This window comes from Oryctolagus cuniculus, chromosome 10 (assembly GCF_051225735.1).
Source record: "Oryctolagus cuniculus isolate XC-2025 breed Fujian yellow rabbit chromosome 10, ASM5122573v1, whole genome shotgun sequence".
Taxonomy (NCBI): Eukaryota; Metazoa; Chordata; class Mammalia; order Lagomorpha; family Leporidae; genus Oryctolagus; species Oryctolagus cuniculus.
In genome coordinates this window covers 52,874,676-52,901,992 of record NC_142876.1, presented here as the reverse complement: position 1 = coordinate 52,901,992, position 27,317 = coordinate 52,874,676, and the positions used below count along the sequence as shown (strand labels likewise).

At 44.1% G+C, this 27,317-nt stretch overlaps 1 protein-coding gene across 7 annotated transcripts in view; it reads right to left on the bottom strand.

Moving 5' to 3' along the window:
- ZNF521 (zinc finger protein 521) overlaps window positions 1-27,317 on the bottom strand; it is a 296,551-nt gene that overhangs the window by 4,288 nt on the left and 264,946 nt on the right. For all 7 annotated transcript variants that reach the window (XM_017344089.4, XM_008261154.5, XM_070050372.2 and 4 more), the window contains one exon: window positions 25,135-25,250. In XM_017344089.4, coding sequence (XP_017199578.3) covers window positions 25,135-25,250 — 116 coding nt within the window. The remainder of the gene's footprint in view (window positions 1-25,134; window positions 25,251-27,317) is intronic.

Genomic DNA, 27,317 nt, shown 5'->3' with positions numbered 1-27,317 from the left:
GCTACTCGTTGCTTCCGATCTAGCCTCCTCCTACTGTCCCTGGGAGACACCAGATGATTGTCCAAGTACTTGGGTTCCTATCATCTATGTGGGAGAAATGCATGGAGTCCTGGTCTCTTGGCTTTGACCTGGCCCAGCTTTGGTTGTTGGGAGCATATGGGGAATGCACCAGTAGATGGAAGATAGATCTCTGTTTTGCTCTCTGTCTTTCAAATAAAATAATATTTTAAAAAATCAATACAATTATGATTAGAGAGGACACAGACAATAAAAAGTTCGATTACTCAAAATATAGTGTCCACTTTTTCTCCTACCTCTTGCCAGCTCAGAGTTAAAATCTGGCCTTTTAAAAAGTTTTTTTAAAAACTTAATTATTTTAAAAAATTACAAGAAGCTATGGCAGTATTTACCCAAATGGCAAGATACTGATGGGAAGAGGAGTGATCATTTTTAAAGGCTTAAGTGCTGTGATGGACATTCCCTAATGGATAGGACTGTGGGGGCTACTAAAGGACGCTCCACCACCGCTCACCTGTGTTTTCATGTGTACTTGCATTGGGATACTGCACAACAAGCACCTGAATCAAACTGTCTGCAATGATTGGCAGCTGTGACTTGGATGCTTCCATCCAAAACCAAAGCCATACAAGTGTCTTCAGAGGAGTCAGGGAATGAAGAAAAACACACACACCACTTACTGAAGCTTCTACAAGTGTGGATGCTTTGTACAGACAAGAGGACAGAAATGGTCTGTGAGAAGGTACAGCGTGGCTTGCGCAACACAAGCTTCTACAAAAACAGAGAGTCCCGATATAAGTACCACCGGAGTGGAAAAGCTGGTGTGAAAAATGAAAGCTAAGCCCTCTGGTGTGGTGATGCCTGCATACGGAGATCTCTTAGTCCTGGTTTAGTTTTCCTTCCTTTCTCTGCTTCAGTTCAACTGAGGGTCAAGACAGGGTCTCCCCGGCCCTGACCACCGACTGTGGCTCTATTAGTGGGAAGGGTGCATCTTCCCAGAGGTTCTTGGGAAATGGGCATATTGGTATTGGGGGGTGGGCATCAGTGGATTCTGATCCCTCCTCAAGGGCTCTGACAATCCCTGAGGTTGTGTCTGCTCACTCCCCTCCACCGTGCTCCAAGTCCACGGAAGCTACAGATGGCCTGACTTCCATTCCTCTAGGAAGGGATGGAATGTCTGAGGCACAGTCTGTTCAGGAAGGACCAGTGTGAGGTCATCCTCCGGCCCGGACTATGGGTACCCTTGGAATGTTGTAAAAACCACAGACATCGCTTCTCTGCAAAAGGAAGAAGCAATTGGGAAAGATAAAATGTAGACAACAGAAGAAAAAAAAAAAAAAAACTAAAAACATAGCCTCAGGTAGGCTCTGGGGTACGGGAGCTCTTGCCCCGGCCACCAGCCCCACCACAGAGCCAGCCTGAGATGCCGAGGAGAGAGTGGGAAGTACTACAGGCCTCCGGCAAGGAGCCTTCTCGGGCGCCAGTTTCCAGCTCTCTGGGTCCAGAGGAAACCACTGCACTAGAACAAAGCAGTGGGTAATCTCACCAATTTTACACAGCAATTCACAGTCCCCAAAGTACTTTAATGCAATGACAGGTTATGAGAAAAAATATCTGTTCCAATGAAGGGAAAGTGTTTTACATAATCGAGGAGAACATCAGTGCGACACCGGTGGAGGTGGGGGGTGATGACAGAAAAGGAAGTAGGAAGAGAGGAAAACTTCTGTAATCCCACAGAGAGCCATATTCTACTCTGCAAAAAGCCATCTCCGGGAGACCCCATGTCTAAGTAACTGAAAATTGCAAACCATTAATCCCAGTTATGAACAGTTGTTTTACACGAGGGGGGCTTGTGTTAAAAAAAATCAAATCCACAACACACCTCAAAGCTTACAGGAAGATCCACGTAGGTATGATACCTTAATAGGTTTCACAACCACCTCCTTCACGGCAAAGGGCCCCATTTGGAAGGAGTGTGCTTTATAATTTTTTCCTCTATAAATCTGAAATTGAACTTAGAAAACTAAAAAACAGATGAGGGCCCTACAAATTCCCTCCTAGCACGATGTATTTCTTTTTAAATATGAGATGCCTTTCATTTTACAAGGCTGGAATCCTCATTCTGGGCTTGGCACTCTAACAAACGATGAATTCAGCCTCCTTCTTTCTGCGAGCTGACCACATTTGCTGGTCAAACGGTTTAATTCTGTTTCAAATGCAATCCAAGAAAAATATTTTTAAATAAAAATAAAAACCTATGATCCTCTGAAACGGTTGGCTCAGGGATCCCACTTTCCTGCAATCTTGAGGCGAATTTGAATTTTTGCACTTATACTAATGATGAAGTGAAGCTCGGGCGGAAAGCCAGGGAGAACCAACCTTCCCAGGGCTGAAAAAAAAAATTAAATTCCCACCCCACAAAAGTTTTGCCCACAAACTGTCCCAACTTTTCCAATTCTTTGGCAGGGGCCACGTCTGTGCTTTGTAGACCTCTGTTGGCACCCATAAAATGTTAAGTAGCAACAGTCATAAAAAAAAAAATAACCCAGCGGCATCTGAATGGAAGTTTTGTGAAATCTGTTGATTCAAAGATGTTCATCATTTTTTACCGTGGTCTATTTATAGCCTTTTGTTTCAAACAAATTCTGACAAGCTTTGAAAACCAAGCAAAAGAGCCAGCATGCTATTTTAAAAGGGAATCGGGGAAAAAAAAAGCAATCCAAGCTTTCCACTAATTCACTGTGCCATTAGAAGCCTGAATTTCAACTGCAGTTGTATTCGGTTTAAATGAGATGTTTTCCAACCAGATGAAATAGCAGGCAATTGTGCCTCCCAAACAATGCGAGGCGGGAAGAAATGAAGAGATATCAAGATTAAATGTGGTGGTTTCTTTCAACAGATGGTGACAGTGCTGTGGCAGTGTGTTGTTTTCTCTTTAGTTGAAGAACACAAACATCGGTAATCAATCATCACTGATTAACTAATTATATTACCCTTCCTTTTATCACCGGGCTTGGACCTTTATCTGTAAACACTGAGGGTGAGCGGCTGCTCTTACTTTTCCAGAAGCATGTTCCAGTTCACGTACAGTCAGGCGTGCAGCTACGTGCTGCAAACAGCATTCGACATTACCGTCCACCTTTAGGTACGCCTGCTTTTTAATTTTTTTTATTTATTTTTTAAACAAAAGCAATTGGTTTCCAACAGGCTGGATAATAAGTCTTTTGACCTGCATTCTTCTTTGACCTGTTAAGGTCACCCCTGTGCTTGGGCACAGAGCTGACTTAGGAAATGCCTGCAAGTCCTACATTTCATCTGCCCACTCAAAATAAAGCTTTCTTTCAATGTGTCTGTGCGGGTCCCTGAAGGCCAAGGAGGCATCCCTGTAGTGGGCAATGCAGGGACAGAAGCTTCTGCCTTTATTAATGAATGCAGACCATTATGAGTCTGGCTGGCTCCTTCCCTGTTCCCAGAAGCATATACTGTACGTGACTTAAAATGCTAGAATATTGACACAAAGCGAGCCGGGCACCCCTAAGGAAAATTACTCCTTGGATATAATGTAGGCTCGTAACAGCTATTAGAGTACAAAATAAAACCCTCCGGGATCAGACTGACATATACCGCATTCTACCTAGTCCTCAAACATTAGAAGAATTTCTTTGTGAAGGCATTCTCAAGGACAGCATTAAACTGACTTTTGTAGCAATCTGCAACAGCTTTTTGGCTTAGAGCTTTTAGTACTAAATCTCTGGTTTGAATCAATATACGTACTATATCTTCTACATTAATCAATACATTTGGTTCAATACATGTTCTATTAAATTATACTTTCTAATCAAGATTTTTACATTTCTACTCCCTCTCTCTTTCAGTCCCAACTTCCTCTGCTGGTGCAATAGTTTTAAAAGTGTATACAGCTAATGAGGACAGGATGCTGAGCTATCTTCTCCTGTATGTCAGAGGAAAAATCATCGCAATGGCAAAGGGTGAACGCCAAGCATCTCAATAAGGCTCCCAGGATGGGGATGTTAATAAATTAACACTTTCAAAGTCCACACAATTATAAAGTCTTCATAATTTTAAATTAATTAAAAATGAATCACTATAGCTCTGGAAGTATGATTAGGGAGGTTTTAAAGATTACACTGGAGACCCAAGTCACCCAATATACCATTTATACCCTGCTTTGCCACCCCAAGATTGCCACTGCCCACAGATGCTATACTTTGTGGCTGGAGAAATTTGGGGTAATTGTGTTTTCATGTACCTTACCTGAAAAGCATCAGGAGTACAAGTGGACATATGCATTTTGTGAGATACAGCTAAATGAATATTTTTAAAAAGAATATTTATTTGGTATATAATATTTTCCCAACATGGAGTAAGAATACAGAAGAATTATGTGTGGTGGATTTTTCATAGCAGGGATATTGACTCACAATTTTTACATTTGTAGAATTTGCTAGAATGAGATTCTACTCTTTTATTATGACACAGCAATGGCATTTCCAAAACCGGCTGTCATGATGTGCTCTTGCCCCTCTCCTTAATGCCATGGATGTTGCATTCATGATCATGTTTGCACTGTCAGAATTTCCCTTTTTATTTTTTCATATGGTAATGTCATCACCAGCAACGTACAGAGACACTGATGCATTTTCTTTTGACATTTAACAGTTCACATGGGCTTGGGCTGACATCTCAAAGCATTTCTGGGTGACACTAAGCTATATTAAAGCAAAAGGTGAAACGGCATCATCAGAAGTGATCAGGAAAATACAAGATATTCAAGACGGAAAAGGACTATTAGGTTATTTAGTTTGTTCCCCTGCAGGAACAGAGCTGTTTTATAAAGTTTACACTCCAGGCCAGTTTTAAATGATTCTGGCAATGACGTTTCCATCACTCCTCCCTTAGGAAACAAGTTCATATTCTAATCAACCTCACTGAAGGGCATTTTGTTGTTCTTGCTCCCTGGACATTTATGCTAAATAACCCAGCAAAGGGGGATCCAAGACACCTCTGAAGCATGTGGACATTGGCATGTCCGTGAGATTCTGTTCAGAAATCTGGGCCATGGGGCCACAGCATAAAGCTCTTTCTTATCCCAACTACATCCAAAACAATCCAGTAAATGATCTCCCAGTCATTACGCAAAACACAAGTCATTCACCTGCTGGGTTCTAGGGAGAAGCCAAAAGCTAAATAAATCCTAGAAGGCCAGGGAGCCTTGGGGTCTCCCTCAGGGCAGAGTTTCCTAGCCTCAGCACTCCTGACCTTTGGGGCTGGTTGGTTCTTGGTCCTGGGAGGCTCTTCTGGGCACTGTAGGAGGTCGGGCTGTCTCTCTGGCCTCTGTGGACCACACACCAGTGGCACTCCCGACGGTGATGACCAAAAGTGTTCCCAGACATGGCTACGTATCACTCTCCATCGAGGACAACCGCCTTCCACGTTTGAATAAATGAAAGCTTGGCAACATGGAAAGTTCTGCACCAAAAGGATCTGAAGTTGTGGGCAGGGAGGAAGTGAGCCACAGGAGAAGCAGGGATGCTGGCCCATGCAGTGTTGAGGGGGGTGAACCAGGAGGTCTTGTTATTGACCTGTCTTATTACTAATAGGTTTACCGAGATAATTAGAGATCAAGTTCACAAACAGGAGGGGGTAGGAGAGACACATAGTTGCTTTGAATTTACTTTGCACTGAAAACACTTTCAGGGTGCCATGCCATGCTTGGGTTTACCACTTAGTCTTCATTCAAAGAGGTATCTTCTCTAACTTAAAACAAACACATGGCAAAAGGACACACATATGCCACATGCTATTGTATTACGTGACATTTTCAAAGGTAGTCAATGGGTAAAAGTGGGAAGTTGTCCCAACATTATGGCAGGATTCTCTGTGCTATGGAATAAATGGCATCATGGGAAGCACTGAGTCGAGAAACGTTCACTCCTTTAGATGCACTAAGACCTGCATGTGCCACAGGGGAACAAAAGCAGGGCATTTTCATGGCAGTAACTGCTGCATCAGGAATGTTTATAATCTAACAGTGTATGAAAGGACCCAAATATTAAGCTCTGGAAATTAGTACTTCGGGTATGGGGACAACTGCCATTTGAAAGAATGATGGTGGCCGGCGCTGCGGCTCACTAGGCTAATCCTCCGCCTGCAGCGCCGGCACCCCAGGTTCCAGTCCTGGTCGGGGCACTGGATTCTGTCCCGGTTGCCCCTCTTCCAGGCCAGCTCTCTGCTGTGGCCCGGGAGTGCAGTGGAGGATGGCCCAGGTCCTTGGGCCCTGCACCTGCATGGAAGACCAGGAGAAGCACCTGGCTCCTGGCTTCGAATCAGCGTGGTGTGCCGGCTGCAGCGCACCGGCCGCAGTGGCCATTGGGGGCTGAACCAATGGAAAAGGAAGACCTTTCTCTCTGCCTCTCTCTCTCTCACTGTCCACTCTGTCAATAAATAAATAAATAAATAAATAAATAAATAAATAAATAAATAAAAAAAAGCCTGGGACAAGGTGTGTCCAGGGCCCCTCTCTTCTAAAAAAAAAAAAAAAAAAAAAAAAAAAGGGAAAGAATTATGCAGCCAGGCCAGCACCACGGCTCAATAGGTTAATCCTCTGCCGCTGGCACACCAGGTTCTAGTCCCGGTCTGCACACCGGATTCTGTCCCAGTTGCCCCTCTTCCAGGCCAGCTCTCTGCTATGGCCTGGGAGTGCAGTGGAGGATGGCCCAAGTACTTGGGCCCTGCACCCCATGGGAGACCAGGATAAGTACCTGGCTCCTGCCATCGGATCAGCGCGGTGCGCAGGCCGCAGCACACTGGCCGCGGAGGCCATTGGAGGGTGAACCAACGGTAAAGGAAGACCTTTTTCTCTCTCTCTCTCACTGTCCACTCTGCCTGTCAAAAAAAAAAAAAAAAAAAAAAAGAATTATGCAGCCACCCTACTCGATTTGCTGGTCTAGATTCAAGGGCAGGTGCAACTCCACCCCCAAGTAACACAGCAGGGAAACCAAGACTTGGCTTCAGGACCAGGGGTGCCCCAGCAGCACCTCATCCAATATCTCATTGCATTGATGAGGAAACTAAGCCCTAGAAAGTTTAAGCCAACTTTCAAGGTCTTATGTCTAGCTCAGCTAAGCCAACCTCCAGCATGACAAAGGTAGGACAGTGCTGGTACCTGGGTTCTAATCCCTGGGCTGGCTGCAGAGTGGAAGGATGCTCACCGCCACAGCTGGCACCATCCACCGAGAGAACAGGGTGTGCTTTTGCGGGACATGGAACAAGGGCCCTTCACTTGTGGGCTGAATTATCAGAGAAGTCACCTCTGGCTGAGCTAGAGCAATGCAGAGGCAGAATGGAAGTGAACAGGGAGAAGAGAATCAGCAAAGCTGAGGGTCCCAGAGACTGCCTAGGAGCTGAAGCCTCCGGTGGGGCTGAAGATCCATCCGAGCTGTGCAGAAGGGTGGGCAGCCTGTTCAGAAAGAGCCATTTTCTCCACGTTCTGCTTTGTTGCTGTTGTTGTTTACAATAGCAAACTGATCTGGAAAGGCCCACGGTGGCCAGAATATTCAACTAACTAGCCAAGCCTTCATCTAATGTGAGTCTTCAGAAGCCTGAGCAAAAACTAATTGTTTAAATAATGCAATGTCCAGGTTGCTAATGTAGAACTAGTATTTTGACAAACATTATGGAAAAATTAAGTCTCTTCTTCCATCTACTTCACAGAGACAAATCCTACTACAGGGTTATATACGGGAACTATTACCTACACAACAATTCTATTTCCCACGAAGAACTTGAAAACAGTGGTGAAATTTCAGTTGTGAGCTGACCCCATCTGTTTTGCATACCTGACAGGCTTGAAAATTATCCTCTTTGGACTGACAATAGCATATACTACCTTGTGAGGGGAAGAAAATAGTGCTGAATTGGATGAAGAAGCTTAAAAAAGCAGAATGGCACAAAGCTTATTTTTCTTAAAAGAAAACAAAGCATTGAGCTCCCTGTTTACATGCAAAGAGCCCAAAGAAAATTTAAATGAAATGATACAGAGGCAGCAAAAGTGACAAGGAAGCCAGGACATAAAGATTCTGCTCAGATTCAGGAGATGCGGGGTCCCAGCGTATTGTGGCGTAGAAGGCTTTGATAGGCAACACTGTCTAATAAGATATTCAGGGATTAAGTCAGTGCTGCACAGACAGATGTGTCCGTGCGCCAGTTGTTGCTAAGCTTTAATTTTTCCCCTGTAATGTTTAATTTATCACACTGGCGCTTTCTAAACTCGAACATCTGTAAACAAGGTTAAGAATGACCTCCTTCCAATTTTACATCCACTAACAGTGCCCCTTCTTCGTGCTCTAATTTTAGATACCTTAAAGGTAAATAAATCGGTGGAAGGAAGGGGGAGGCAAAAAAGAAGGCTTGTCTGACGCTGTAATGTGTTCATCTTGGGCGAATACAAATTTCTTGTCTGCCAGGCTCTGGGGTGCACACACTGACTCCTGATGCTGAAGCCATATTCGGGCATCCTTTTCCCAGTCAAGTGCAATTAAACAAACTTCTGCTAATTATTTAACAGTCTTGTGTAGTAATTAGCAGCAAATAATGGGAGCTTACATTGATAATTACTCAGAAATGTCCTCTCCCAAACATTACAAATTTCCTGCTCCTCCCCTTTCTCTTGCATTTTGAATCCCGGAAGGTTGTTGAGAGGATTTAGCATGTGAAATTAACCATAGTCCCAACACTCAACCCAAGATCTTGCAAATAGATTGGGATGGTTGGCCATCGGTTGACAATTTTTCCACCAGCATTACTTACTTCACTTCCATGTATGAAATCCATTGAAACCTAGTTATGTACTGAAAGATTTTGGAGTGGGGCATTGATTTAAAAACTGACTGGCAGGCTTAGGATTTAAACTCTGGTCCACTAGATTCAAAAGGTCATCTGATTAGCATGGGAGAAGCACAGGGCGCTGTAATTTATATTCCAAGGGTAACCTTTCTGGAAAGAAGGAGGGAACCAAGACTCTGCATCTCCACTGGATGGGACAAGGATTCCCTTTACCCAAATTCCAGTAATTATGAAAAATATTTTGTTGAACATGGGCAAGGGGCAAAAGAAGCACCACTTCCTTGTAGTGCATTATTTCCTTTATTAAAAACACTACCACACTCTCTAGGAGGTAAAAATGCACATTGAGGGTAAGTCAAACATGCTGTAAATCATTAAGAGTAACAGAAAACATCTTTCTCCACCATAAGCAACAAAATGCTTGTGTACTAGGACATTTGTTTCAGTAAACATACATAAAAATGAAACCGTGGAAGGACACACACAACATATGGATTTACATAATTAAACCCTATAAAGTACAAGCCACATCTTGAGATTTTCATGCCTAAGCAAGACAGTGTGTGTTGCATGGAGCAGAACAGAGTTGTATACATGCATGTGTCCAGCAGGTCAAGACCCTGGTGTTTACCCTCGTTCTTTCTGTCCCTGGGGAACACAGTCCTCCATGGGGAACACAATTTGACAAAGCCCTAAGTAGCTCTTGTTTTAAATTTTAAGAAAGCTCTTTCAAAACGTAAATACTGGGGCTGGCACTCTGGTGTAGCGAATAAAGCCACTGCCTGCAGTGCCAGCATCCCATATGGATGCTAGTTCAAGTCTTGGCTGCTCCACTTCCAATCCAGCTATCCTTTGTGGCCTGGGAAAGCAGTGGAAGATGGCCCACATCCTTGGGCCCCTGCGCCTGCATGGGAGACCCAGAAGTAGCTCCTGGCTTCAGTTCGGCACAGCTCCAGCCATTCCGGTCATCTGGGGAGTGAACTAACAAACAGAAGACTCTCTCTCTCTTTTCTCTCTCTCTCTCTCTCTCTGCCTCTGCCTTTCTGTAACTCCGCCTTTCAAATAAATACATAAATCTTAAAAAAAAAAAGTAAATGTTTCATAGGCCTGATTCTGTCTGGTTGCAGAAAGGAGGACAAATTTTACACTCAAGTATGATACATTATTTTCCCTTGCTTGTCCACTTTTCTGTCTGCTTTCTCTGGCTGTTTTTGTGTGCTGTGCAAAGTTTCAGCTGCCCATTTTCTGTAACAATCCCCAGGCCTCCTGTCTCCCCAAATCACCCTTGTTTATCAGCGAGCTCCCAGAGGCACCCAGAGGAATGAGAATGCTCAGTGTAGTTCTCATTCTCTCCTGAACCCTGTCCTAAGACACAGCAGCACTGTCTCTGGTCCACCATCTCCTCTTGGAACGCTGCAGATATACAGATGGCACGGCTGCCCCGCTCGCCGCTCTGCCAAGAAGTGCTTCTACTTGCTTCAGAAGCCCCCGTGTGAAACCCCCTGCCTCTCACCTCCTGGGCATCTTTTCCGGCTTCGCTTCCTCGTCTCGGTGGGACCATTTCCTCACCCCTCATGGTACCCAGAACTCCTGGAAAGCCAGCCCTTTAATTCCCCCAGACAAAGATGTGCGGTAGCTATGGTGAGAGTAATCTATAACCCTCACATCCTTATATAATTTGCTACTCCATGTTAATTTTGATTCATTATGATAAAGCAATATAATTTTAAAAATTCCTCTTTAAAGTGAAGTATTTAACATGATCTTGGAAGAAAGACAGTCCCCATGAACAGAGGGCTGGGCAGCAGGCACGGTGCACACACATGCAGATTCGAAGGTGAACTGTAAACAAGTCCACAGGGCCACACTGCCACGCATAAAAGGGTCCAGCGACGGGGGGCCTCATTCTAATCAGTCCTCGGAGGAACCTGCCACACAGAAGTGGCACTTATTCTAATTTAAAGCCCTCGCGCTTGCTTCAGTGTTGCAAAATTTATAAAAGAATAACTTCATTAAACCGCCTGGTACTTCAAACACAAACACAAACCAGCCACAACACAGAAGGGGCTGGACAAGAGGAAGAAGAATACTCCCAGAGAGTTGTTTGCTCCAATACTGAAATCAAGTCTGCACTGTGGGGCTTCTCTTTTGGAGCACGTGGCTCGCCGTACAACTCTCTGCCACCAAAGCCTGGGGCCTGCTCGCTAACACAGAGCAGCACTCGGAGCCGCTCAGCAAGCACGTCGCACGCGCATATCCACCTGGCAGGCCATAAATGCACACCATTCAGCGCTCCTCTCCTAGTCTGCAAAGGACATGGATTCTGAACACCGCTGGAGCAGTGCCCATTTACTTGCATAATATATCAGACTCACTTAAGTCGTTGAAAAACTAATGGCAAATTTTTTTTCCCCTCTTGATCTTGGCACTCAGGAAAGCAAGCCGTAAGGAGGGCTGAGTGCAAACAGTCTGCAGAGTCCATGCCCCGTCTTGGAGAACCGTTTTGGTCCCAGTCTACAGCAACACTCTTTGCAGGCGGCTTCTGAATCACAGACATGCTACAGTAACACGACTTCAGGCTGGCTTCCTAAGCTACAATGCGGTGTGTGTCAAAACACACATCACTTCAAGCTGAACTGTCAGTGTATTTCTCCAAGTCATTTCTTCTGGACTGCAGTGAAACGATGAGTCTAGCAGCCTGGATAAAAACACCGAGTCTCTGGGAAAGGCTGCGTCACACACAAGTTGGACTTGAGAGAGCCCGACGGCGAATGCTTGTTCTGTGTTTCTCACCACCCAAGTACACACTGGGGCTGCAGCTTTGCTTCCAGGAGGACAGAGTGAGCGGTCAAAGACCTTGAACATGGCAATTTGTGGAGAGATGAGAAGAAATGGCCTGAGGGCGAGTAACAGGTGTCTATAAATGGTTTTGGGGTGTTTTGCAATGGGATTCTCACTGCTGCCCAGAAGAGAGGCCTGTTGGAGGCAATTCCAGTCAGGCTGGCTGAGGACAGACAGACACAAGAGATGTGGGAATCAAAGTTCTCACTGAAAAACATGCGGTGTGATGGATCTCCTGTTGTTCCTAAGATAAATAAATCCCGAGACAGGTTCTCTATTATCCGCACACAATTGGTTTATAGCAGCGGCTCCTTTGCATCCAAAGAACACAATCTACTGATGAACGTGAAGTTTGTGCTCTTTTTCCTCTCCATGAGTAACACAGGGCTAATCAGATGGACTGAATGAGCTAATTCAATTACAGGCAGCCTTTACTATATAATAAAATATGGATTACTGATCTTGTGAAGCTGGTGCTGCACGATGCAAATTCAGTGAATGAAACTTTAAGGATCTGAATTTAAGACCATTTTTAGTCATGCTTGGATTGACTAGAACTGTTTTTGCTTTGGAAAAACCAAACATACAATGACACTACAATATACAACAACACTAATTAAACCCAGCGTTCCACAAGGGGGACAAACCCAAGGTTAACAGAAAGGCCTGGGACGGCGGCCGCCTGGGGAAGCCCCCTTAGTAGGGGCGTAATCCCCTATTGGGGGCAGGCTCCCTGGGCCTGGCTGCGGAGTGGGAGTGGGAGTGGGAGTGGGGAGAGAAGGGTATTTGGTAGATGGAGATCTACCGCCCAGGCATCCTGCTGCAGGTGCAGCCTGGTCCCCCTGTCAGAACAACCGTGTTGCTGTGGGTTTTGCGCTTGTGAGATGGGCTTGGGCTTGTGCGGAGCACAACGCTGCACCATCTTAGCGAAATGCTTCTGTCTCTTATCTCTCTTAAAAAATGCATAAATCAACCCTGGTTAGCAAGAAAGCGGCTCTGACTAGGAGGGGCACGTGCAAAGGACGGCTGGTGCAGCAGCAAACACCACGGGGAGGTGGGGAGAGCAGGTGAGCTATGACAGTCGCCACATGTCTCCACATCTCAGCTCTGCCTTCCCACTGCCCTCAGAAACCTATCCCTGGACGCCAGGGCATGCTGCCTGCGCGCTGATGCCAGTGCAGGCCTGGCCCGCTCCTGTATTCCTTACCAACTTCTCCCAGCACTGTCTTCCTCTGGACTGAGACCGCATGCTCTCTACCTTGTTATGGGTCAGGTCCGCCCGGCCCCTAGACAGCCTCCCCAGGACAAATCCACTCTTTCCTCTGCTACTTTTCCTTTTGAAGTGCAGAGGTGGGGCTGCACGCGCGTTGGTAGGCAGCCTTCCAACACCTAGGTCAGCGTCCCCGTGCTGTTTTCGTGGAAGACTCCAACGAAAGGGAGGAATGAGGGATGCTAAACAATGCTGCACAAACTTGCAGACTGTTCGGCTACGGTCCAGAAAATGAATCCAATTTTTCATTCTGTCATTATAAATATTTCATTGCAAATGGTACTGATTTTCTGCAACTGTGGTTAAGCAAAGGGCCTCTGTGTGAATATGTAAGAAAAAAAAAGAGAGGGTGGAGAGGAAGACAACAAAGCAGAGGGAGGGGGGGATTAAAGGTTAGCAACCAATTAATTTCTTACTTTAAATGTAAAAGACGCCAGGAGAAATTCAACAGTGATGTAGTGTGTGACTCAAAGAAGAAGAAAAAAAAAACATTTACTCTGCTCTTCTTCTGACAGTTTCTCATAAAATATCTGCAGTCCATCTATCTTTTAGTACTCCAGGCTCCTCTGGAGAGCAGAAAATGGTGGTTTAAAGCTCACTTCAGTGCCAGTCTGCGGGAGATTGCTTTCCACAGGACCCCCGCTGATGGAGGCCTAGGGGAAGAGGCCCAGGAGTTATTCAATCAGCCCGAGACTCTGGGGCGGCTGGGGGTCCTTTGAGGGCTGATTATAAAGCTGCCCTCCTGTTGCCTGCCTCGGAACAGAACGAAATGAGCAGCCTCTTGCTGCGCAGCTTCTGCAAGAAGGAATTTCACCTGTCATGGAGTTTGTCAGAATTTCAGGATTTATCTTGGTGCAAAATTAATAAAATACCAACCAGGATTTCAGGCTGACTACTCAGCTGTGTCATCTCAAAGTGATCTTTCACCCAAGAAAGCCTGGCCGGTGCGCGCGCGGCCATTCCTGCCCTACTTTTCCTTGGGAGGAAGCGCGAGGTGACGGCGCCGGTACCGCCCAGACATCAGAGCGAGGCTGTGCACCAATTACACACAAGGCTGCATTACGCGTGGGTGCCACTGTCTTCATGCGCGACCTCTCACCTCGCCGCGGAGGTTCTGAAGCCTCTTTGGAATTAGCCCGAGTGTGAGGCATAAAAAGGCCATTTCTGCAGTTTATAACACAGTAGGTCCCCCATGGCATCACATCTGTTAAATTCCTACGCCGGCGTTGCAGGACTGGCTTTGATTTATCTTTTAAAGGGAGTACTAACAACGGACTATGTTAAGCGCACTTATTATATATAACACGTTGCAAATTCATCTCGATTCAGCCACCACACAAGGCACGGCTTCAGCTTTCGTGGAAACACACCTTCCTGAGAGTCCCACTGCCCCCTGGGCTCCCAGCAGAAGGTGGGAGCGGTGGGGGCAGCCGACGAGCAGGAAGCGATCACACAGGGCAGGACGTCGAGGGAGCAAACGACCCATTTCTGTGGGCTTGGGTGGGCTCTGGGCTAAGAGGGGTCGCACCAGCTCTGTTCCTTCCGCTGCAGCATGTGGTTTATGCCCTGCAAACCAGCACGGCTGTTTTTGGGTGAAATTCTGCACTGAGGCTTGCAGAGTCTTGAAGCAACCAGCTCTGCTTCTCAGATTTCGGGGGGCAGAAGGCAGCGCACGACAGCCAGAGCCACTGGCTGCCCGCGTTGGTGGACAGAGTAGGCAAACATTTTTCAGGACCCTGGTCCACCTGCAGGTTGCAGTTCCTGGGCACGGAACTCCAGTGCAGAGCGGGACTGACTTTTGTTGCCACGCACCCTGCATGTGCGTCTTTGGCCTCCCACCACGCTCAGGGCATGGGCACCTCTAACTAATTGGTGACTGGCAGCAAATCCCAGCTGTGAGTCAGAGATGGGTTGAAGGCAATTGGTGCCTCTGTATTCCAATCGACGTTATACTAAATGAGACATTACACGGGGCTGTGATGTGTTCCTGCCAGCTCTAACCTTAGTTAAACGACAGCCCTATCATGGAAAGACACCTTTACCGACCAGTAGCAATCTGACAATATCAACACTGAGAGATCTCAGTGAAAAGAAAGGGGGGGGGGAGAGACAGAGACAGAGAGAGAGAGAGAATTGGTGAGTGAGCGCACAGATGGTGGGGGGCCACAGGGTGCTCCCAGCAGGCTTCAGCGGAGATGCATTAACTCCACACAGGGAGAAGGGCTCCCACCAGTGCTGTCATGAATTATAACTGAGGATGGGAGTGAGGGCTTGGTGCCTGTCTCACAGCAAATATACTGTTCCCTGTTCCTGCACAATCACCTTTCACCCTTATAAACTCACAGCACAGCACAGCTCACCGCCCGTATTTAATGGTATCACAGTAGCCTTTTCTGTGTCTGCGAGGTACACGAGCCTTAGCAGATGTGCCCGGTGCTGTCAGACAATTCTGAAATGAAGTTCTGGCACTGGAAGAAAGGAAACCCTTTAGGGGTGATCCGGGCTTCCAGCGGGAGAGGATCTCGCTGCCGCATGCAGGCGGGGGCCGCCCAGGGAAGATGCCACCTCCCTGTCTCGGGCTCCCCAGGAGAAAGGCTCACTTGCGCAAACTTTCCCCTCCTTCGGGAGTGCAGTTCCTGCCCGGTTATTTCCCTGCTCACTCATTCAATGAAGTTATCAATGGAGGAGCCTTGTTATTTTAGGCAGTTGAAATTTTCACCACTTTTAAAAAGGACCCGTTTAGTCTGCCTTTCACTCTCGTTTAAAGCCTCGGAGTTGCTGTTCTAAATGACAGCACCGCGAGCACTGCTTTTAAGCACTATTCATCTCGCCCGCCACATTGCGGGCTTTCACAGAACACTGCTCTCTCTCTCCAATAAGGGGAACTTACTCCTTCATAGCTGCAGGGCAGAGCCTGTTACGAGCTGTAGATGTGCTGCAAATATAACAATAAAGGATACAAATGTGAATTCCTCTTAAAATACACGTTTGGCTCTGAAGCTGCCTTGCCTTAGCAAACTCGATCAAGAGCAGCCTATCCATCTTGCTCCAAATGCACAACCACAGCTCATTTCACATGGCCGTCCAAAGCATCGCCACCCCTGCCGATCGAGAAGATGCCGGGCTGACTTTTTTGCTCATTGCCGGGGACTCCGCGATGGAGTCCATGACTGCCATCTCTCTTACCCTAACTGTCCCAACAATCAGATTCGGAAGTGAGGCTTTCCGACAGTCAGAAGTTTGCAAACACAAAGGGTCTGGCTCTTGGCATATGGTCTGGGAGTTCGGGAGGAGGAAAGTAACCCACGGGTGGAGCCAATCTCCAGCATAAGAACACACTAGGGATTCCACGTGCCTCTTGGAATTGTAGAACATTCTAGAAATTTGGGTTTCCAGCTCTCTCCAAAGGATCTCTTTACAAGATAGCTGTGCCCGTGGCCGCCCCTTGCTGGAGGCTGTGGCAGTAGGCTGTCTTGACGAGGCGGAGGCTGGCAGGGCCAGCAAAGCCCAGCCAAAGCAGACTGTGGCAGAGGTGATGAGCATTTCCAGGAGGCGGGGAGGGAGGGGTGCAGAGCTGGCCGCAGCGCTCCTCAGTGCACCCTCGCTGGATGCCCCATAAAGTCGCACTGATGGCAGTTCGCAGACGGCCATCTGTCGTCAGCTCTGGGCCAGACAGAAAAGAATGTAATGGCAGCTCCGAACAACAGGGCTGCTGGAGGAGGGCGCGAGTCCTAGAATGAAGAGGAGGTGCTCCTTCTTTTAATGGCACCAACCAGTCACCGACAGGAACCATCAAGGAATTAATGGGTGGAGAATTTTTAAAAACTGACCTGGGGGGCTGTAGCAACGATTCAAATGCAAATAAAGTGGTCTGAGCCGACTGCAATTACCTATGTTGCCTTTACTTCAGTCAGATTCATGGCTCGATCCTGGAAAATTTGACTACCAGGACACATGGCGAAGCCGTGAGGGCCAGATTTAGGAAAAGGTGAGCCCAGGTTGCGCCTCCAAGCATGCACATGCAGATTAGGCGTTTATTGGTACAAAACGGGTAATTGAAAATGCATTTGCTCATTTAGCCCAAATGAGTTCATTGTGACAATCATGCTTGTCTTTCTGTATGCTTGCTTAACTTCTACACGGAGTTTTATTAAAAAGCAAAATAAAACGACCTCACCTTTAGTTGCATTATGAATGCTATAAAATTGCAGATTCCTTTCTTGGCTCAAGAAAAACCCTAGTTTTATCGCTACTGCATGGATGGTGGTAGGGCATGGGGAGACAGAGACGCAGAAAGACAGAGACAGAGAGAGAATATAAGTTAAACTGAGGTGATGTTAGCCGTGCCTTACTTCTGTGGCCTATGTGATTAACTTTCTGTCTCCAATAGGGAGGCCAATCAATCCTGATTGAATTATCCAATATTAACAGCTGAAAGTGATCAAAACTAATGGTGAAAACATAGCACCAATCAATAAGTCAATGCAAAGTTTTCAGTTCCTGGAGATTCCATCAAATAAAAGCGATAGATCAATTTAACCACTGAGCAAATTAAGTGGAAGTTGCTGTAGTACCAATTTACTTCCAAAGCCTCCGCAGGCTCACCAAGCAAAGAAATGAGGCAACGTACAAAATGGACCAGTTCTAGAACCACATGCATATTTGACATCATGTAGACTCCTACAAATCCCGGAGTCTCTGTGATGTGCCTGGGGGCTGAGATTTCAGTTCCACGAACAGGAGACGCACAGAGGCCTGGCCGATCTAAGTGTGATCATCACAGAAGCCGGATGGGCAGGTCTAGAATCGGCGATGGGCAAATACTTCCGCAGGGGAAGACAGCAGGACAGGAGGCGAGTGGGTTTTGAAGTGTATAGCTTGGATGAAGATAATTGAAGAAATTCTAAGTTCTGTCAGAAATAAAAATGAAACACTTGGAAAATCAGAGAAGTTGTATGAAGACAGGTGCAGGAGGTACAACTGCTTCATTTTTGTGAGCTGGCCGGTCATCCAGCTACGCACACTATGCACTTTTCCATTCCTCCTGTTTACACAAGAGGACTTCCGAACCTCACTTGGAAAAAAACAAAAACAAACTAAACTAAAACAAGCCCCTCCCCGGACCACACCCAAATCCTGCCTGGTCTTTTATGGAGGGACCAGACCAAATCTTTCTTTTCACACTTCCTTATTGGGGGGAGTGTGTCATCATTTTTTGAAATACATTTCTGAAAGCAAATAGAAATATTTAGTTTTATAGCTAGATTCTAACAAAACAAAAGACCCTTGGTCACTTGACAAAGATGAATGTTTGAAGAATTTGGGGGGTAGGTGTTTGGCCTTGCAGTTATGACACCAGGTAAAGAGTGCCTGGGTTCTGGTCCCGGGCTCTGATTCTAACGTCAGCTTCTTCCTGCTAATGAAGACCCTAGGTGGCATCAGGTCATGGTTCAAGTAACTGGGTCCCTGCACCCATTTGGGAGACCTGGACTGAGCTCGTGGCTCCTGGCTTCAGTCTGGCCCAGTCCCAGCACTCTGGGGCATTCGAGGAGTGAACCAGCAGACAGGAGCTCTGTCTGTCAGTTTGTCTCTGTCTCACTCCATTCTCTCTGCCCCTCAAATAAGAATACATAAATAAATAAAAAAATCTGAATTATTACATGGTAACCACAGCCAATGTGAAACTATATCAAGGTGTAAGTAACTGGGAAATCATTCTAGTTAATGCAACAGAGAACTAAGGAAGATTCTGATATGTCTAGGATAGATATTTTATTTCCAAATAATGATGAATCTCGATTTTGCTTACTTAGGTCAATACTGGGAATGCAGGAACAGGGCCAGAGGACAAAAGTTCAATGACTGCCTCTTGCCTATCCTTCAGAAATATCTTACATGCCTCCTGCAGGGCTCTCCCAGCTGGAGAATAAACACTTCTCTTGGAATACTAACAACAATTGATTACTCGGACCTCTTATAATAGTTATGAATACACAGATACCTTATTTTTTGCAGGTGACTATAAATATATTTCTAATTATTTTTGGTATGCCACATAGCACTTTCTCCCATGGTGAATTAGAGAATATTTGTATTTTTAACAGTACTTCTAATACCTATAGCTATTTATAGTATCTCTTATAATTTTGATGATTAACAAAGTCTTAGTACATGTATTTTAATAATTTTGACATGAATCTCTGTGACCTTGACTGAAAGGCTAGTTCAGGGACAGTAGCAAAGTTAGTGAGTGACCCATTGAGTCACCCAGCAGCCACATTTCAGCATAGTATTGCTGTCCTGCAGGGCCCATCCCATAGCCAGGAATTCATTCTTGTTTCTGAAATATGGCCATCAAATGCAAGCATCAGTTAAACTGTGATGTGAAAAATGTACACCCAAATCAGGTGATTTGGTGTAACAGTCACTTCAGAAAAGAAAAATCAAAACAAGAGAGACAATGATGTATTTAAATTTTAGTGATATTTGAAGTCTTAGCATAGCCCTCAGGATGCACAATGACTCCTGTATTTTGGCACGCATGCCAATGAAGGGGAGGAGTAAGACTCTTAAAATGCCCTTTCGTTCTCTGGAATTCATGTACCAGAGCCTCCAGGTTCACTGAGGCCATTTCCCTTATCCACCTTCCCCCATTCCAGGGGTTCCCTCTTCTCCATTAAATTTACAACATGGCTCCGAATAGCTCTTTCCATGTGGACACACCAGGAGAGGATGACTTGATCGCTGCCATCCAGTTGTAGCTTTTCTAGAGGCACCAATTAAACAGCAATTAGTGTACTGGAAGAAAGTGGCCTATTCACCAGGATTTTTACAAACACACCACATGCTCACACCTGTATAAACCACTTTGGATACAAATATGCACTGTAGGATATTATTCTTGGACCATACTATTCTCTCTCAAAGCAGCTTCCTTAATTTCTGCTGAAAGATTTTGAGGTCTATTAGGAAAACATGTGAAACATTGGACATATTCATTCATTTCTAAAATAATAAAATGTTCATTGGGTTCAAATACTGGACTTTCATTCCAAGCACCTCCTCCCCCCAACCCCGCCAGCATCTCAGACAGCCTTTGAAGGATTCGCAGATTTTCTTGCAAAAACAGGGGGAAATTCTATTAAAACGAAAAACATTATAACTTGATAAGAATTATCCATTACATATTTATATCTATGTATCTATCGATGCATATATCTGGCCTGGAATTTAGAATGTTGGTTAGGAAGGCTGGGGGAGTTGTATGGAGAACACAGCTTCCACATGGGCAAAAGGTGTGTCCTAGACTGAGTGTTCCTTCGAAACAGTGGCTTCTTGTTGCCTAGTGCTAAAAGGAGTTGTGGTCTGTGACCCCAAAGGATGGTCCCTGAATATTTCTGAAGAACTGTCTCAACTGCAACTAGCTTTGTGGGCAAATGCAAGTGACACACCACCAAACATGTATGTTCATACACAGATACATATAGCATGTTCTTACACACAGACACACACACAGAGTGCAATTTTCATTATCATTGCCTCTCTCTCCTCCATTCTCCCCCATATAAACTTTATACCCCACAAAGCACTTCTACACACACACACTCACAGACACATACTGCTTTTGTGTTTTAAATTAGGTATAAAGAGTAAAAGAAATGTAAATAACCTAGTATGGTCATGAAATTTTTTCTGTACCATTAAAAGATACTCTGTAGCGAGCTTACTAGGTCTGGAATGCTTAGCTAACCCTATTATTTTCCCTCTGACCTAAGAGCCAACTTATATGCTTTAATGTCTCTAACAGAATTTCAGCTCCTGGATATTTAGTTTTATGGTCGTCTATGAAAAGTTCTTTCTTCTAAACTTTAGTGACATAAAAAGTAGGTAAGTTCAAGTGGTTGAAAATTTATACTTATTTTATTCACCAAAGCATGGACTACAGGGAGCTGATAACATAATTTCTTTTACTACTCCATTATTTATTTTGGTTACAGATCTTATTTTCTGTTGTCATCATAAGTGCAGTTGACTTTCCCCTTCATCCCAGCAATTCATAGAACAGTGTCATGATTTTTGTGTATTTGCCATCCCTATTTGCTATACAGGAAATAGTCTAATGTTTTAAAATTATATTAATGCCATCTTCCAAGCCTTGCTGTAAAGGTAATTTGAGTAGTAAAAGCAAAAACATAGGACCATAAACTCCTAAGTTTAAGAACACAAAGAGAAAAACATTTTCAAAACCAGGAAAAGAAAAGTTAGCTTGCAATCCATTTTTTCTTACTGTGTCAAAACTGTAGCTCCTGCCATCACTGGGGATTTTAGAAAATAGACTCACCCAGATATTCCGATGACTGCGGTTTAGAGTGTTGTGAAATACTGACTGAGATTCAATATTTTATCTCATATCCATGGCAATTATTACATACTAACCATAAGTATTGTTCTTATCTAAGAAATGAGGCACAGATGAAGCCTGAGCCTTTACGCCTAACCAAATACATATGATTCTGATTTGTGAGACTAAAGAATAATGCTCATAGCTTTGGCTTATGGAACAGCCTAGCTGTGGCCCAGCTCACCATCTCAATGAGTGATGTGCACATGTTTTGGGAGATATTTGACTTCATAAGGTCAAAGACTCACAGACAGTTGTGTGTTTGTGCTAAAACTTCTATGCCAACTGTTTTCCAAATGGGACCCAGGGACCTATGTGGTCTTTCAGACACTTCAAGGAGCTCTAGAAGGTCAAAATTATTTTCATAATAATCTTAGATACATGTTCTTTACAATTTCATACTGGAAGCTCTGGAGACAGAGGTGGGATAATGGATACCAAAATACAGTTAAGAGAGGAGGCACACGTCCTAGGATTCTCCAGCACAATGAGGTGACAACAGTTCACAATAGCCTAGTGTATTTTCGGAAGAACTGGTGAACAGGAGCTCAAAGGCTCCAAACACAGAGAGGACAATGAGATGGAAATGGGAATTTTCCTAGTTTGATCAGATACATTATCTATATGTATTGAATGATCACACTGTACCCCATAAATAGGTATGAGCATTGCATGTTAATAAATTTTAGAAAAACATATAATAGCCTTCCCTCCTTAAAATGAAAGTATACAATGGAGTTGTCTACAGCCAACATGATATGCAATGGTATCATTTCTCTGACAGCAAATAGCAAATGTAGAAGTACAGTTCTGCATTTAATGCATTTCTAAGTTTTGATTTCTAATATGCAAAATATTTTTATGTAGTAAAAGACATACCAAAGCCCTCTGTGGTATTCAATAATTTTTAAGCATGTAGGGGTGGGCATTTGTTATAGCTCTCTAGATACTATGTGGGACATCTATAGCCCCGATGGAAGTGCTGGGGCTTAAGTCTCCTTTCTATTTCCAATTCCAGCTTACTGCTATTGAGCACCCTGGGAAACAGGTGACAACTCAGGTAGTGGGGTCCCTGCCACCCACGTGAGAAACCTGGATTGAATTCTAAGTTCCAGGCCTCATCGTGGTGCAGTCTCAGCTGTTATGGGCATTTGGGGAGTGAAATCAGCAGATAAGAGATCTCTCTTTCTCTGTCTCCCAAATAAAACTCACTAACTAAATAAATGTTTCAAAAAATGTCTAAGAGGGGCCAGCACTGTGGCGTAATGGGTAAAGCCACCACCTGCAGTGCCGGCATCCCATATGGTAGCTGGTTCAAGTCCCGGCTGCTCCACTTCCCATCCAGCTCTCTGTTATGGCCTGGGAAAGTTGTACAAGATGGCCCAAATCCTTGGGCCCACGTGGGAGACCCGGAAGAAGCTCCTGGCTTCTGGCTTTGGATCAGCGCAGCTCCGGCTGTGGTGGCCATCTGGGGAGTGAACCAGGGGATGGAAGACTTCTCTCTCTGCCTCTGCCTCTCTAACTCTGCCTTTCAAATCAATAAGTCTTTTCTTTAAAAAAAGTCCAAGAACACAAAGCCACCATGAGGTGAAAGAGTTTTAGAACCACTGGTTTATACTAATTATAGAAAAAAGTGAACACTGTATGTTCCATGACTTCCTAAAATATACCAAAGAAACCTGGAGCCCTGCAGGAGGGACCTGGCTCTGTCTGCTCTGCATGGGCACAGCCCACCACTGCTGTTAAGTCTATTTATTTATTTATTTATTTTGACAGGCAGAGTTAGAGAGAGAGAGAGAGAGAGAGAGAGAAAGGTCTTCCTTTTCCGTTGGTTCACCCCCCAAGTGGCCACTACAGCTGGCACGTTGCAGCTGGCGCACTGCGCCGATCTGAAACCAGGAGCCAGGTGCTTCCTCCTGATCTCCCATGCAAGTGCAGGGCCCAAGGACCTGGACCATCCTCTACTGCACTCCCGGGCCACAGCAGAGAGCTGGACTGGCAGAGGAGCAACTGGGACAGAATCCGGCGCCCTGACGGGGACTAGAACCCAGGGTGCCGGCGCCGCAGGCAGAGGATTAGCCTAGTGAGCCGCGGCGCCGGCCGCTTTATGTCTTTTAATGGAAGACACTGAAAGCACTGCCATGTTATAATCTAACTCAGTACAAAAGCAGAAGTCTGTTGTAAACATCTTTTTTTCCAGAACATTATACAGACATCTGTCTCTACAGAATCTCTAAAACTTTGATTTAAATTATTACTTAATTCTGCTTTGCAGTTTAAGCACTAATTAACAGTATCACTAAAGCACACTGATTTTATCCTTTATAGATTCATAAACCCCAAGCCAAAAATGACTTATTCTTTGACACCTATTGCAATAAGAATATAATATTTTCACAGAAATGTAGATTATCTTAATGAGACATACTTTTAAACAATAATCTGACTAGCTCATCTTATAAATTCAGTCTGTGAACAGATGTGACAGAATTTTTAGAAATGACATACTTCAACAACTAAATGATTCACTTATTTTTGCATATATTTCTCATTTCATCTGTTCACCTGTAGAATGATAACAGATGATACACCACAAATTCCTCACTTGGATGCACGATTTGTACACATATGGCTTCTCCAGAGGCCATGGAGCCACAAAACTGCCCCTGCCCTGCTATCGGACACTGAGGAGTGGGTGGGCTTTGCCTCTATCAGATTAACCAGCTCAGCTCCTCTTCTGTTTCAGGGGTCCAACATGAAAATTAATGGTACTTCCAATTTATCCTTTATATCTTTATTGTTAATAATAATGTTTATAATAAATAATTTTGACATCCATTCTGTTTTCCCTCATTGGTACCAACAAGATTTAACAAAAAGCTTGTTGCTCTTACTTCATTCCATCAGAAAATTTAGGTTAAGATTCTATACCCATTTTCCGGATTAAGTAATAGGAAAAATCTTATTTTCCTTTGACAATAAGTGACATTTCTGCAATAGAATCCAAGCCTTTGAATCCTATTCTTAACAACAGCCTATTGCCAAGAATAATTTTTGGGTTTAATCCTTTTTATCTTTATTTATTATTTCATTTCTACCTTACAACAGCCCTGAAGTGTGAACTTTGCTATTTCTTCAAATTTGAGATTCAGAGAAGTTACAGCCCAAGGGTGATCTCGCATTTGACAAGTGGGATGCTCAAGGCTATGACCAACATCATTGGATACCCAGATTTTCAATTGTAAGGCTACTGTTAAGTAATAATTATTCCATTCTAGTAAATGGAAGAAATATATATGGGACATGAGTACAACCTCTTCCTTCTCTTTCCTTCTACCTTCCAATTTTAAGCCCCTCAGGACAACAATAACCTGGACATCCATCCAGCCTGGAGCCCAGTGGGAACAGCACATGAATAAAACAAGACTTGAGAGAATGAGCATGACAAGCGAGGTGAATGATCCCACAGTCCAATAAACCTGACCCCTAAGTCTATCACACTGGGTCAGAAGGTCCAATTATAGGTCTGTTCTAGTTCTTTTTATGATTGACAGCAGCCAGAGGCAAAATGACTTTGGTGTCTATTAATCCAGTCTCTAATTTTCTCTTTGCCCCAGTACACACAAAGCATCATGGTGGCCCAGGGTGAGAGAGACAGTGAATCCAGATTTAAAATGCCCTTGTTTCCTGTATGAATAGCAACTGAGTTCAATCCCAGTACACCCCATGAGGACATTACCTGCAGCTCTGTTTGGAAGAAAAACTTCTGTGGGCATTGTGTACAGTCATAGATCTTGTCTTCTTGTCCATGGGCGGAGAAAATGTGCTGCTGCAACTTGTTTGCTTGAACAAACACTGAAATGATAGAAAGAATGATGAACTTGGGTTTCTGAGCTTCTGAAGTGTGTTTGGCCATTGACTCCTCCTGCACAGATGGAGCAGCCTGAAGGGTGCACAGAGGGCGCACCTGCTGGGTGGACCTGGCTGCCGGAGACCCGGCGAGAGTGGAGGCGCACTGGCTCCTGGTTGGGTCTCTGGCTTTTGTTAAGATGCACTCTGCCGAGCACCCAATTCAACCCCAACAGCTCCAAAGTAAAGGTTTATGGAGGCCCTGCTCCCCATAAATTTCTTTTAAAAATAAAGCAGAAAATTGTCAAATGCACAGCTCTGTCTCCATAGAAATGACTCCTATTTCTCAGCAACCCACAGGTTAAGAAATCATAGTTGCCAAAACCCTGTTTATTGTATTTGCCTAAAGTTATAGCTAGCAAACAGCTCTCTATTTAAATGTGTTAATGCTAAAAATTATATCCCACAGCTACTCTGGGGCACTGTCTAAAAATGTGAAACAGAACAGCAGGTAAATTCTCTTTGGATACTTTAAGATCAACTCAGCCTACACACCGAATGCAAGGGTTTCAATAATATAAACATGTTCAATTTTAATGACTACAAAACAAGGCCCTAAGACTGTGTAACAGTTTACCTAGGAGACATACTATTAATAATTAAATTGTATATGCCAGAGGCGGTGTTTGGGTTGGCAGAACTGACTTCTGATGGATGCCTGGTGCACTGTGACCTAAAAAAGTTTGCATCTACAATATTAATCTGTATAGGCAGGGAAAGGATTTATTAAAGATGTTGGCATTCGACTTTGACTCCACTCTAATCATTAAAATTATTCTAATTGCCAGCCAACCTAAAATATTAGAATATTGTTCTGGTGAGTCATACATTTTAATCACATTTCTCATTACCTTAAAAACTGCTCAGATTTCCTTTCCCACCTAATGTGCTTTCTATTGGAAGGTTGTTTTCTTTTTTTAAATTGTTATTTCTAAATTACTTCAAGACACACTGAAACAATTCAGGTCTGTCTGCACAGAAAATGCAGACTGTTCATGATTCATGCATTGTTGTCTCTATCCACATCAACAAAAGGAAACAGGGTTTTTATACAGCTTTGCAACTATTCTCCATATAACTTAATACATTTTATGAGGCTTCTGGCTACAACATGAAAGAACTGTTTTTACTAGGGAGTCTTAATCAGGAGGAGACCTATGACCCAGGCCTACTTTCTGAAGACTTATTATGAGCTTTTATAAAGGACCCAGACTCTTGACCTGTTGGATCTTCGGATATAAGCTACTGATGGTTAAAAAAAAAAAAAAAGCAATATATTTTAAAATACAAAAATCTGAAATAAATAAAAAAGAGTTCCAAAGGACTGAAAGGTTGTGACTGATGGAATTATTGCACGAACAGGGCCGGGGAGGCAGAGCGACCGCCATGTTCAGCTAGCACTGTACTCCCTGTACAATGGACAGGGCCCCTCTCCATTTTATTGCTTAACAGAAATCTATCAGCTGAATGCAGAGAAAGTAAACAATCAATGCTTGGAATTTTGCTGCTTTGCAAACAAAGTCAATTTTAAGTGGGAAAATGTAATTAAAAGATAATTTTATTTAGGTGCAAAAAAATAGTTTAAACCTATGCGCAGATGTCTCAAATCTGCAATTTTCACACACCTCATAAAGACACCTCACCCCCATGTATATGCATTTTCCTCCTGCCACATAAGGATTTTTCTAAAAGGTCATTGTTGTGGGGAATGCCAGAAACATGTGAGACCATAGTTCAACCCTCCTGGGCTTCAAATGATTGTTTCTGATTGACATTTTGTTTTGTTTTGTTTTGCTGCTGACAGTTGAAATACTAAAGCGTCTAATAAAAGCTACTTCTTAGCCGCAAACATTTATATTAGCTTTTACTTTAAAAAAATCTAATTTTATAGAAAACACATATCTCATCTAATCTACTTTCTAGTTTGAAAAATTTGAGGGAGAATTTTAGCCATGTCTTTTTTATTTCTTGGGGAGAATGCCAGAAAATTCTCCAGGCTTAAGTAACAGACAT